This window comes from Sabethes cyaneus, chromosome 1 (genome assembly GCF_943734655.1).
Source record: "Sabethes cyaneus chromosome 1, idSabCyanKW18_F2, whole genome shotgun sequence".
Classification (NCBI taxonomy): domain Eukaryota; kingdom Metazoa; phylum Arthropoda; class Insecta; order Diptera; family Culicidae; genus Sabethes; species Sabethes cyaneus.
Window position 1 is genome coordinate 112,370,534 of NC_071353.1, and position 14,272 is coordinate 112,384,805.

Sequence of the window (14,272 nt, forward strand, 5' to 3'; positions counted from 1 at the left end):
AATTACTTCATTGCAAACGGAATCAGAATTGGCTAAATTTACCAGAGATGGTAGGCTTAGATGAAAACATTTTTCTATAATTGCTTTAGGATCGCTAGTTGACGATAATCCACACGCTAGACAAACATCGTTCAAGCGTTTTTTAATCTCTGGATCAACACTGCTCTTCAGATTCAAATAATCCCAAGCACTTTGCTGCCATTCCGCAGCTTTTTGCACATCCCCGATAACCTTCCTAAACGCCTCTTTGCCAGAAAACTTTTTATAAAAACTTTTAATAATCCCCAAGCACTTCTCGCCATCCTGTGTCAGTAGAACTTTTTTCGCTACCCAATCAACTACCGAACCGCCACTGGAATCACCATCAGCAATCGCCACTGCCTTTTGCACCAAATTCCACTTCCGCCCGGCGGCAGCTTCATCACACCAATTCACTCGCAGCAGTTCCTCTAGTGCGACGAAATTCTTCACCACCCGTCGGCTGGCTTCGATGGCCCGTTCTAGCAGATGTCCTAGAAACAGCAACTTTTCGCAATGCTCCAAACAATCGCCGCCACTCGCCCGAAGCAGTTCGGTCACGATTGCATTGACATCGTCCGCCAGTAGAACTACGTTATTGAAATCGTATCCGGAAAGGTTGGTCACCAAATAAATGGATTCGAACTTCATCGTGAATTAATACGGCGTACGCAGGCTCAATACGACACACCGCGAAGTGGAAATAAAACTACAGATGCCCTGAACGCGCGAAAATGTTTTGATTTGACGACGGAGTTGCTACTGTCAAAATCAGCTGACAAAAGTGACACGTTTGGCGTTGACGTTTGTACGGTTTCTTATAAGATTCCATTCGTAGATCTCAATGTGTGGGTGCAGTTCATTCATAATGCATTCAATGCACCTAAAGAAACTGACTAAAGTAAAGAAACTGACTAAAGAAAAGACACTGGAGCTCAGTCACTCACGGCCTCCTGTCATCATTAAACCTGATTTGCTCAACGATGATTGTTGTGCGTGACTCTGTTCAAAGTTGCTAGGAAAAGTTCGAACAATATTTTTTCGAGTTCAACATTTAGGCGATTTTATGAACTGTACGATACAAATTTGATTGCCTGGTGTGTTCGTTAGGCAGCGCGGATCGATTTCGTGATGCTACGATGATATTTGTTGCCGTTTGCTTGCAGTCAATATTTTCTCCCGCGTTGATCGACTGATACTCCGCAAGTTTTCGAGCAAAAGATTCAGAAGGTTTCATCGAGATTCATGCGCACTTGGTTTCGACTAAAGAAACTGACTAAAGAAAAGACACTGGAGCTCAGTCACTCACGGCCTCCTGTCATCATTAAACCTGATTTGCTCAACGATGATTGTTGTGCGTGACTCTGTTCAAAGTTGCTAGGAAAAGTTCGAACAATATTTTTTCGAGTTCAACATTTAGGCGATTTTATGAACTGTACGATACAAATTTGATTGCCTGGTGTGTTCGTTAGGCAGCGCGGATCGATTTCGTGATGCTACGATGATATTTGTTGCCGTTTGCTTGCAGTCAATATTTTCTCCCGCGTTGATCGACTGATACTCCGCAAGTTTTCGAGCAAAAGATTCAGAAGGTTTCATCGAGATTCATGCGCACTTGGTTTCGACGAACTGAAAATGAGTTACCTGTCAATTCTTTAGTCAGTTTCTTTAGTTTCGACGAACTGAAAATGAGTTACCTGTCAATTCTTTAGTCAGTTTCTTTAGACTAAAGTAAAGAAACTGACTAAAGAATTGACAGGTAACTCATTTTCAGTTCGTCGAAACCAAGTGCGCATGAATCTCGATGAAACCTTCTGAATCTTTTGCTCGAAAACTTGCGGAGTATCAGTCGATCAACGCGGGAGAAAATATTGACTGCAAGCAAACGGCAACAAATATCATCGTAGCATCACGAAATCGATCCGCGCTGCCTAACGAACACACCAGGCAATCAAATTTGTATCGTACAGTTCATAAAATCGCCTAAATGTTGAACTCGAAAAAATATTGTTCGAACTTTTCCTAGCAACTTTGAACAGAGTCACGCACAACAATCATCGTTGAGCAAATCAGGTTTAATGATGACAGGAGGCCGTGAGTGACTGAGCTCCAGTGTCTTTTCTTTAGTCAGTTTCTTTAGACTAAAGAATTGACAGGTAACTCATTTTCAGTTCGTCGAAACCAAGTGCGCATGAATCTCGATGAAACCTTCTGAATCTTTTGCTCGAAAACTTGCGGAGTATCAGTCGATCAACGCGGGAGAAAATATTGACTGCAAGCAAACGGCAACAAATATCATCGTAGCATCACGAAATCGATCCGCGCTGCCTAACGAACACACCAGGCAATCAAATTTGTATCGTACAGTTCATAAAATCGCCTAAATGTTGAACTCGAAAAAATATTGTTCGAACTTTTCCTAGCAACTTTGAACAGAGTCACGCACAACAATCATCGTTGAGCAAATCAGGTTTAATGATGACAGGAGGCCGTGAGTGACTGAGCTCCAGTGTCTTTTCTTTAGTCAGTTTCTTTAAATGCACCGTTAGCTAAAGAAACTGACTAAAGTAAAGAAACTGACTAAAGAAAAGACACTGGAGCTCAGTCACTCACGGCCTCCTGTCATCATTAAACCTGATTTGCTCAACGATGATTGTTGTGCGTGACTCTGTTCAAAGTTGCTAGGAAAAGTTCGAACAATATTTTTTCGAGTTCAACATTTAGGCGATTTTATGAACTGTACGATACAAATTTGATTGCCTGGTGTGTTCGTTAGGCAGCGCGGATCGATTTCGTGATGCTACGATGATATTTGTTGCCGTTTGCTTGCAGTCAATATTTTCTCCCGCGTTGATCGACTGATACTCCGCAAGTTTTCGAGCAAAAGATTCAGAAGGTTTCATCGAGATTCATGCGCACTTGGTTTCGACGAACTGAAAATGAGTTACCTGTCAATTCTTTAGTCAGTTTCTTTAGACTAAAGAAAAGACACTGGAGCTCAGTCACTCACGGCCTCCTGTCATCATTAAACCTGATTTGCTCAACGATGATTGTTGTGCGTGACTCTGTTCAAAGTTGCTAGGAAAAGTTCGAACAATATTTTTTCGAGTTCAACATTTAGGCGATTTTATGAACTGTACGATACAAATTTGATTGCCTGGTGTGTTCGTTAGGCAGCGCGGATCGATTTCGTGATGCTACGATGATATTTGTTGCCGTTTGCTTGCAGTCAATATTTTCTCCCGCGTTGATCGACTGATACTCCGCAAGTTTTCGAGCAAAAGATTCAGAAGGTTTCATCGAGATTCATGCGCACTTGGTTTCGACGAACTGAAAATGAGTTACCTGTCAATTCTTTAGTCAGTTTCTTTAGACTAAAGAAAAGACACTGGAGCTCAGTCACTCACGGCCTCCTGTCATCATTAAACCTGATTTGCTCAACGATGATTGTTGTGCGTGACTCTGTTCAAAGTTGCTAGGAAAAGTTCGAACAATATTTTTTCGAGTTCAACATTTAGGCGATTTTATGAACTGTACGATACAAATTTGATTGCCTGGTGTGTTCGTTAGGCAGCGCGGATCGATTTCGTGATGCTACGATGATATTTGTTGCCGTTTGCTTGCAGTCAATATTTTCTCCCGCGTTGATCGACTGATACTCCGCAAGTTTTCGAGCAAAAGATTCAGAAGGTTTCATCGAGATTCATGCGCACTTGGTTTCGACGAACTGAAAATGAGTTACCTGTCAATTCTTTAGTCAGTTTCTTTACCGTTAGCTAAAGAAACTGACTAAAGAATTGACAGGTAACTCATTTTCAGTTCGTCGAAACCAAGTGCGCATGAATCTCGATGAAACCTTCTGAATCTTTTGCTCGAAAACTTGCGGAGTATCAGTCGATCAACGCGGGAGAAAATATTGACTGCAAGCAAACGGCAACAAATATCATCGTAGCATCACGAAATCGATCCGCGCTGCCTAACGAACACACCAGGCAATCAAATTTGTATCGTACAGTTCATAAAATCGCCTAAATGTTGAACTCGAAAAAATATTGTTCGAACTTTTCCTAGTAACTTTGAACAGAGTCACGCACAACAATCATCGTTGAGCAAATCAGGTTTAATGATGACAGGAGGCCGTGAGTGACTGAGCTCCAGTGTCTTTTCTTTAGTCAGTTTCTTTAATGAAATGTACTGTAAATCGCACACTAGGGATATTCATTTCTATATAAAACGCGCCGAAAAAGGACAGTCAAATAGAAAATAGAAAAATATCACTTTCGGCATTAAAACCCGAATTTTGGTTATGGTCAACCTTCCAAACCCAAAAATTATTCAAACGGGAGCAATAACTAAACAAACATGTATCAAAAAAAAAAAAAAAGAAAATTGAAGAGATTACTTTCAATTCTACTATTTATGTATTTGAATTTATAAAAATTATGCATTAAACATCGCGGAGCTGAAAAAATGTGATTATTTAGTGAACGGAATGTTAAAAGTAAGTCCAACGTAAGTCAAGAATGTTAATTGAAAAGTTTCGTTCAGTTCTCATTGACTCCAATGTGCCAAGTTTGTAGTTTAAAGTAGATTAGCCTTGTTTTTTTTCAAAATCAAGCTCTATTTGAACTATGGCTAGACTTAAGTCTTAAGTTTTAAAACTTATTAGTTCAGATAAATCCGTATTTTTGGCTGCAGGTTTATTCATTGTTTTTCGTTCAATCAATTTGACATTAATCATTTTGACGCGTAGAATCTCCTTTTTGGCCGATGTTACGTTACGTCTCATTCATGTTTATCGCGTCGTTCTCATTCCGTTATTTATGAGATGTGAGCCGTGAATAAGTGAGGAATCAATAATAATTATTTTGTTTACACTTGGCCAAAGTGGGTGGTAAACATAGTCACCTGTCAGCCGCCTGTTCAAGCATAGATCAGTATGAGTTGACAATTATTGAGAATCTAAAGAAAGTTAATTAATAGCTGCTATTCGTTAGTTGAACCGAAGAACGGTATGAATATTGATTTGACTGTGACCTAATTATTGACCTCTTTTCAATAGCTGCACTTTCGACATTAAACCGTAGGACTTCGTATAATAGAATGGATCCTTCAATAGACGATGCGAAAATTGTCAAGGAAACACTGCACGCTGGTAGCAAAGTGATACCATTCCAGGATGGAACGAAAATTTGCTTTCACTATCAAACGACAAAACTGGATGGAACAGTTTTGGACGATAGCCGCAAGCTGGGAAAACCGATGGAACTGGTGCTCGGTAAAAAGTTTAAGCTGGAAGTTTGGGAAGTTTGCGTCCAACGAATGGCGTTACACGAAGTCGCCCGATTTCGGTGTGATCGATCTCTGGTGCAACAGTATCCGTTTGTGTCGAAGACAATTCGAGATTCTCTGAAGCCAGCTGACCAGCGAAAGCACTGCTGTGGAATGACAATTCAAAATGAGGGAATCGGATATAAGGATTTGGATGAGATCTTCAACGAGCCGCAGGATTTGGAGTTTGTGTTGGAAATTTTATCAATCGAAAACCCTGAGGAATATCAAAAGGAATCATGGCAGCTAAACGATGACGAAAAGCTAGAGCAGGTGAAAAAACTGAGAGAAAAGGGAAATGATTGCTACGCTAGAAGAGATTTTACAGGAGCGATGGAAGCCTATTCCTACGCAACCGGGCTCGTGGAACAGCTGATGTTGAAGTAAGTTTGTAATTCAAATGTTAACGATTTATCTAAAGCTTTCGGTTATAGAGAAAAACCCAACGATACGGAGTGGTTAGAGCTGGCAAAGCTTAAAGTACCTCTACTGCTTAATTATTCCCAATGTAAGCTACTGGATCAGGATTATTATGCGGTAATAGAACACTGCAGCGAAGTGCTTGAAAAGTACGACAAAAATAATGTGAAGGCACTGTTCCGACGGGCAAAGGCCCACGTTGGTGCGTGGAATCCAAACAAAGCAAAGGATGACTTCGAGCGAACAGCTGAATTAGATCCGGCCCTAGCAAAGGCCGTTGCAAGGGAGTTGAAAAATTTGCAGGAACTGATACGCGTGAAAGATGTCGAGGATAAGTTGAAATTTCAGAAAATGTTTTGAGTAGGTGCCTTTAGGTGCCTTTTCGATAACTGGGTATATTTTTCTGGGCTGCTTAACAAGGCTCTCGATATCTTAGCATAGTCAAACAGAAAATATAGGTCAAAAATTAACTTTTATTATCCAGCAAATATGTTATGAATTCATAATTGCTTACTGAAGATCAACTAGATACCTGTAGACATTAAATGCCTATTTTATGTTAGGAAACCGTACTTATTTACATTGCTACTTACGTTACATTAAAATTCTCTCAAGCCCAGCTAATGAACTGATTCTGTATCAGCAAATCATTAAGACTAGCGTACAAATGTTTTAAACTGAATGTGTCTTCTGGCTATATGTATGAATATGGATGTATGTCATTAGTTTTGTTTGAAAATTGTGCATGTAATATATTACTTGATTTGTAGATTTAATGTATGTAATGGTAATTATTAGCAGACCTATAAAATTTAAAAAAAAAAACATTTTGTTGAACGTGTTTTTATTGGCAATTAATTCCATTCATTTTTACAAGGCGCGTACTCATGAATCTGTTGTTTTCATTTGATGAAAACAAACGTTTTAAAAATTTGTCAAATATCCGCGAATTCTCAACGTCCGGATTGGAGAAAATAGAAAATTTGCTTGGCAATCTGATTAACGGAAAATTAGCAGTCATTAACTTTTCGTCGGAGAGCCAAATTTCGGAAGCAGTTTTTGGGCCCAAAATAGGGTTGCCAAGTGGCCGGTTTTCGGCCGGCCCGACCGGTTTTTCACCTGCAAAGCCGGTGGCTGGTCAATCCTGCAAAAAGGCCGGTTTTCAGACATATGAAGCCGGATTGGTACTTTTTGCCGGATTTGTTAAATTTTCTGATAAATTTATTAGCAATTCTGAGTAGTGGATCGATGAAGATAGGCAGTTTTGCAGTGACAATACTTTGCTTCTGACGGTAATTAAATTGTCCACCAGCACCAGAAGCAACTAGTTGTCACTCTGAAACTACAGCTATGCTATCTTCAATAATCCATTTAATGTTCGTTGTGGTTTCGATTCCGGCGACTATCCAAATAATGTCAATAACGCACATTACACATTCCAGGCAAATCCTCTAATAATATGCTGCGACACCCCCCCCCCCCCCCGCATTTTTTAAAGGCAGGACCGAGCGGCCGGTTTTTGTAATTTTGAGACTTGGCAACCCTAGCCCAAAAGCGGGATTCTGTTTATAAAAACGTAAATACTGCATTCTACTTACCAATCTGAACACAGTGAATATATTGTCAATTGCAAGGAAAATTGTACCATCCAAAGTGCGATATCGCTCATAAAAGTGCTATTTTACATTAAATCGTTTCGGTATCTTCGGCGCACTTTTTCGTTAATTTCCAAGCAATAAGTGCGCCGAAGATACCGAAACGATTTAACGCAAAATAGCACTTGTATGAGCGATATCGCACTTTGGATAGTACAATTTTCCTTGCAATTGACAATATTTTCATGAACAGAATTTTTGTTTCAAACAAAAAAACTGCTTTTGAAATTGGCAGAATCGATGACGACTAATTTAAAATGGTGTATCGTGTATTATGGGTGCCGGAAAGAGGTAAGTGACATATGAGCTATCTATATATCCAAAGCTGCTTTTTTTAATTTGCCCGATCAACTTAACTATCAATTGTATTTGACGCTTGGTCATTTTTTTTAAGTGAACGCATTCATTTTACCGGGGTTCAGATTAAAAATTTTCAGATTACAGACGGTCATACCAGCGGGGGTCCATGTACTTCGAATTTTACCCACAATAGAGTGCGACGTCGTCGTCCTTCAACGTAGAGCCACGGTAAGTCGTACTGTTTGAAGGCGTTGTCTCCGTTCAACTTGATTTGAGCAACTGGATTGGCAACACGGCGCTGAACTACCTTGCGCCCAGTTCGCCAGCCACTGTTCTGCTGCCGTTGTGACAGAGCAGCGCATACCTCGACCGCCGTGAACCAGCGAACTCAACCGTCCCTAGCAGTTGAAGGATCTGCGGAGACTATTCGACGGGACTGAATGTCGCCTTGCTTCATCAATATCCGCTTCCCCTTCCGGAGGATATCTTCGACACGCTGGCTAACTGTGAGGTAATCAGCCAGATTACTCTGGCTCCGACGCTCCACCACGCAGCTGAAAATTAATTAAACAAGCCGTGGTCTGTTAACGACAAACACTCATCGTGGACTGTACCACTACAACCGCCTCTGATCTGATCGCTGGTCTCAAAGGAACATCCGGTTCATGGACAACATCGCAGTCGCTGACGAAAACGAAGAATAGTACAACCGTAATCTGAAAGCGGTCCTACAGTGCAGAGCATTTCGGATTAACGATCCGAGCGGAGAAACGTTCATCTCCATCGTTCACATCAAAATGTCAGATACGGTATCTGGGCCACGCCTTCGACTATAGGGTTTGCGCACGGATCCATCGAAAATCGAAGCGATTACTAAGCTATCGTCACCCACTGACGTCTCTGGAGTCCGCTCGTTTTTAGGTGCAATAAACTATTATAGCAAGTTTGTGCCAAACATCCGGATGTTGCGCTATCCTCTTGATAATTTGCTCAAGTCAGAAGCAAAATTCTAGTGGAATCAAGGTTGTCAGCAAGCATTCGACAGTTTCAAACGATTTCTCTCGTTAGACCTGCTTCTCACCCACTATAATCCGAAGTTGGACATCATTGTGGCAGCTAACTCTTCTTCCATTGGCCTCGGAGCATCGATCAGCTATATTTTCCCAGATGGTTCAGTGAAAGTGGCCCAGCATGCTTCAAGAGCACTCGCCAAGGCGAAACAGAACTACAGTCAGCTGGATCGTGAAGGTTTGGCCTTTTTTTTATTCTATGTGTGGACTCATCACTGCGACCAGTATAGTTGATCTATTGTGATATCGCCCGGGTGTTTGCTGTATGACCTGCACTGCATTTCTTTTTGCTATAATCGCTATTGAATGAGCGATATGCTTATTAAATTTTATGCGTGCTTGTGAGTATTGAGGTTTACCCTTCCTTCAAAGCTTGATCTACTTTGCCCACTTATTCCTCGCTGCCAGTACTATCCCATATTATAGCCGTCCCTGGCGAGGACTCATTCGTACCTCTGACCAGTACACTTAACTATAGGAGGGACATTTGCACTGTCAAGAGGCTTCAGAGAGTAAATACAGCATGAAGAAAGGGTAAATGGAGGGGCCTGAGAATAAACCCATGCTAAAAGTCACTTGACTTCGAATGGCTTGATTCTACTAAGATTCGAACCCACGACCACTCGATTGTCAAAGCAGACTCAATAACCTTGCGGCTACGGAGCTCCCCCCCATTATAAGGTCTGGCCATTATAGAATATGCCGTTACCAAGTTCTCCTTGGTGGCGAAATGCTGTTAGCCCGGCATTTCCGCCTACAAACTGACCACGCTTCACAGCTGTGACTCTGCGGATTCAAGAAGGGCATTCCCGTCTACACTGCCAATAGACTTCAACGACCTTGCTTTGACCCTACTGCTGTATGACTTCGAGATCGAATATGTGGCGACCAACAAGTTCGGCAACGCTGGTGTCCTATCATGTCTCATCGATCAGTATGTGAAACTAGAAGAAGATTACATCATGGCCTCGAAGACAATCACCCTTATGCTGCGAGGCGAGTGACGTGACCATTTGGAGTCGCCGCGAATCAGATGACAATTGTCACCTAGGTGACATGGTTTGTCACTTAGGTGACAGCGGTTTGTTACCTAGATGACACGGTTGTCACATAGATGACTCGACTCGCGGAGGCGAGTCACGGCGAGTGACAATTGTCGTATTAAGTCACGTGACTCGCAGAATAAAGGTGAATATCAGGACTGTGGCTGTGTTAACTGAACATAACACTCTTCCTCTTAGTTTCAGAGTCGTCCCACAGGGTACGCAATCTGATCCACACCTTCACCAGGTTTTTCGATACGTCCGTGATGGTTGGCCACAATCGCAAACGCAATCGAGCCGGAACTCAAGTGGTTCCAAGTCAGATAAGAATCGCTCACCCTAGTGGACGCATGCAGCCTGTTCGGGGAACGATATTCGTTATTACATATGTTACCGTTTCGCACTCTTTACCCTATAACACCCAGGTAGATCGAAATAAATTGAATGTATCGTGAAGCAGACTAGAGTTCGTGATGAATTTTGCATATAAATAATTCATAGGTTTAGGTTGGGTGAGCGTTTTGAAGTAAATGATGCATTATTATAAATATAAAAATTAAATTAAAATCGAAATTAAAAATAAATAAATAAATTAGGGAAAAATAGTTAAAAAGTAAAATTATTTCCGAGTAAATAAAATCGAGGGACTAATTAAAAAACACTCACGATGCAACGATACAAAACATAATCCACAACTCTACAAACACCAAACGAAATAAAATGTCAGTTCAATGGCTTAAAAAACGGCAGGAAATAGAAAGAGGAGTTTCTCCCACCGGCGACAGTGGAGCTACCACCACTTTCGATTAGATGGTTCACTAAGTCAGAACAAAAATTAATTAGCTCCGGCTATTCAATAAAAATTAGTTAAAATCTTTAACTTATTGAAGCAAGTGGTGCTTATTATATAGCACGATATTTGTGTATACGATCCGTGGCACATGAAGTGGATTAGCATAGTCAGGTATGGAAGGTTTACAGGTTACGGGGGAAAAATCAACCCTAACCTTAGTGCATAGATACTGACCAGTTTATTCTGTCCACGTGCTAGGACCCATTAATATTATTCGGCCTGAATGCGCCGACCCGGTTTACCAGACCCCAGACGGTAGATCAACGAGTGATTGGCAAAATCCTCCGGAAAAACGCACCCGCGTTCGAACCCCCGCTTCTGCGGTCACACGCGCTCCAGGGGAGGCGGTGACGGGCCGGGGTGAAGCAGATAGTCCGAACCGATTAATACGTAGCTGAAACACCGCATCCGCGGTAGATCCCCTCCGCCTTTGAGGTCACACGCGCTCATAGGGAGGCTGTGACGGGCCGGGGTTAAGCAGTTCGATACAGCAGGGAAAACTTCGCACCTGCAGTCGCAGTAAGCAGATCAATAGCCAGAGGTGTTCATCGCAAGCAGCAACGGTCGGCCGACCAACAGCACCGGTAGCAGCAAACCAAAGCAAACACAGCATCGTGAGTAGAGTGGAAAAAAAGTTAGGTTAATAAAAGATTGTAAAAGTTTAATTTAGGGTTTTGATCTCTTGATCCCGAAAGTAGACCCGGAGCCGACCCTGAAAGCCTTCGCGTTCTCAAGGTTGAGCTAGCCAGTGAGAAAAGAGGTCTTGAGAGCCCAGCCCCTACACGGTTCCCAGTGGTTCGACCAGGAACCTGGGGTGAAATTAACCGAGGCCCCTCCGGCCTCGGAAGTAACACATACCAGTACCGCAAGTAATGCCTAAAACAACTGCACCTTGGACATCCTGGAATCCACAGGATGAACTGGATGATACTGGCCCTCGCTCGACGAAGAAGTACAGGCCTATGTCAAGACTTGTCCGCAATGTGCGTTCGTCGCACGATCTCCTCCTCACTTTGATCCTGTTCCATGGGCCAAAGCATCTGGTCCGTGGCAACGTGAGTGCATGTCGATTACGCCAGTCAAGTCGAAGACGAATATTTTCTCATCGCCATCTCCAAGTGGCCTGAAGTGGCACAAACTCGACGCTACTATCACAATTCTACGTGGATTGTTTGTTCGCCTTGGGATGCCCGAAATTTTAGTATCGGACAATGGAACACAGTTTACCAGTGCTTATTTCGCCGATTGCTGTATGACGAATGGAATCGAATACGTACGAACAGCCCCGTTCCATCCACAGTCGAACAGACAAGCCGAACAAACCGCTTCTTACCGGAAAGCAAATCGTCTTCTAAAGTCATGTTTGGCACCAAATCCGAACCTGCCTTGAGTTACGTCCGCCACCAGTTCGCAAAGCAAAGCAAAGCCTAGGTGCTACATTCCGTTATCGAAACTTGACCTTCAAATTTTAAACGACAGATTTCGCAGCCAGCTGTTAGAGTGCAGGACAATTGCAGGGCCAGCTGCTACGATCCTATTGACTCTAATAGCCTCTCCCAGTCGAGATTCGAACATACGACGACTGGCTTATTAGGCCAGCGTCATACCTCGATGCCAACTGGGAGTGCGCAAACCGGAACAAAAAGCCACTCCGGACAAACAGCCAAGGTACTTCAGTAAAAACAATCCAGTCTACGCCAAAGTCTACACGCGAAACAGTTAAAAATGGGTCTCAGGTGTCGTATGTCAACGCTTGGGAGACGTCACGTACAATGTGTGGATTGAGAACCATTGAATGCTACGTTCACACATCAATCAGTTACGAAGCCGAACCGTGACCGATTCAGTATCCAGCCAGATAGCGATCCCACTCAGCCGTTGTAAACAGAAGCTACCCTTGGATGTTCTACTTGAAGCCTGAAACTTGCCAGAACCTGGTCTGGCCTCGCTAGTTTCACTTCTTGAGCCAGCTGCACCAGCATCCGAACCAGCTTCTTCACAATTGTCTAGAACGTTGCAAACTTCTACACCACAGCAAGCAGTGTCTACTCCGCGGCCTGACCAGCTGCAAAATCCGGTTTTAAGTCCGTTGTCGTCAACCGAACCGACCAACCGTTGTCGTTCAACCGAATTTGAGACAGCAGCTTAGTCAGATCCAGTGGAAAGAGAACCACACCACCTTTATTAAGAGGGGAGATGTTGGAGAAGACTACATTCTGTCTGAGTGCCCCTACCTGTATGTGCGCTCCGTACAACGTTGGGCTCTCTTGTGACGGATTTCGGAGAGGAAGGATCTCACCTACAAAATGGACCTGCAACAGAAGCAGCAACTGGCAGCGAAAAAAAGTAGCCCCCGTTGGAAGGTAAGACCACTGCTCAACAGAAGAAGCTGGAACCATACCGGCGACGCGTTACTCTTCTATTCAGTGATGCTCTAAAGACAACGTTACATCCACCGAAGCAACAACTACTAGTCCCTGCTTTATCAACTCAGTAGGCATTAACGCCGACAGCATCATGCAGATAATGTGCGCGGAGAAGCGCCGATACGCAACATGTTTGTTGTAATAGCTTATCAAGCGATTGTTTACTGGATATTATCTGTATTACGGTTGAATAAACTGCTCTTCAAATAAAACGAGAGGTTTTAGTAGGCAGGCGCAAGTTGGCACCATGCGCATCCTACACGACACCATGGAAGTTCAAGTCTGCATAAAAATATAAAAATAACAAAGGTGAAAAGGTCCAGCCGTCAGTAAAAAACTGTCCAAAAACCGACTTCTCAGCCATCTTTCTGTGATTGAACCTGGAACGTCAAAACACTTGGCATAACATAACAAAAAATCATTTGGGAAGAAAATGTTTTGGGTTCAGTATCGAGGGGTTCATCTTAATGGAGGTACTGTCAAACTTTGTAGATCGAGACAGAGATGCCGCCAAAAACCGACTTCGAATACATCCAGCTCGTCAAACTCGTCATTAAGGTCCACTTTAAGTCCAAGTTACAGGAGTTGGAAGAAAAGCGGGAGATGGAGCGCATACAAGGTGCACATAAATTAGTTAAACAGAAATCGTTTCTAAAAAGAAATACTGTATACTTGAAAGCGACCTGAAACCAAGCTAGCAAGTGTGTCAATGGTATCTCGAGTTACCATGGTTTGCATCAAAGCGACCGTACTGCAAATTCACGATAAGCTGAAGCAAGGTACTGTCCCCGACTCTCGACACCACAACAGTTGGATCCGATTCCGTTGGAACAGTTGGATCGACCGACTTGTTCTTTAACATGTCAGCAACTGGCGACATGACGTATCCTTGATGCATCAGCAGGTAACTGCTCTTGATAACAAAACTGAGCTGATCTCAATACAGTTCTTTTAATCAATGGCTCTATCCTCTGGCTTGAAACACTTTCGGGATTCACGCAGAGTAACTGTGAAAGAGCTAAGACTTCGCGGCAAGTGTTTGCGGCGACCAAGTGAAGGTGTGTAGAAAATATGACCAAGAATGCTCATAGGAATACGAGATTAACATCTTACTGTAGTCCAGAAAAACCACGAATAAGATCCAAACTATTCACTT

The 14,272-nt window shown here is 42.7% G+C and overlaps 1 protein-coding gene across 2 annotated transcripts; it reads left to right on the forward strand.

The window, feature by feature from the left end:
• The first annotated feature begins 4,966 nt into the window (after positions 1–4,966).
• On the forward strand, positions 4,967–6,566 carry LOC128745155 (AH receptor-interacting protein). Of its 2 annotated transcripts, none has more exons than XM_053842157.1 (3): positions 4,967–5,030; positions 5,106–5,732; positions 5,784–6,566. In XM_053842157.1, the coding sequence occupies exons 2-3, from the start codon at positions 5,122–5,124 to the stop codon at positions 6,127–6,129; spliced, it is 957 nt and encodes a 318-aa protein (XP_053698132.1). In that variant the 5' UTR covers positions 4,967–5,030; positions 5,106–5,121; the 3' UTR covers positions 6,130–6,566. The 2 variants fall into 2 exon arrangements, with proteins under 2 accessions (XP_053698132.1, XP_053698131.1); XM_053842156.1 differs by having other exon boundaries at positions 5,001–5,030; positions 5,081–5,732.
• Positions 6,567–14,272: the final 7,706 nt, after the last annotated feature.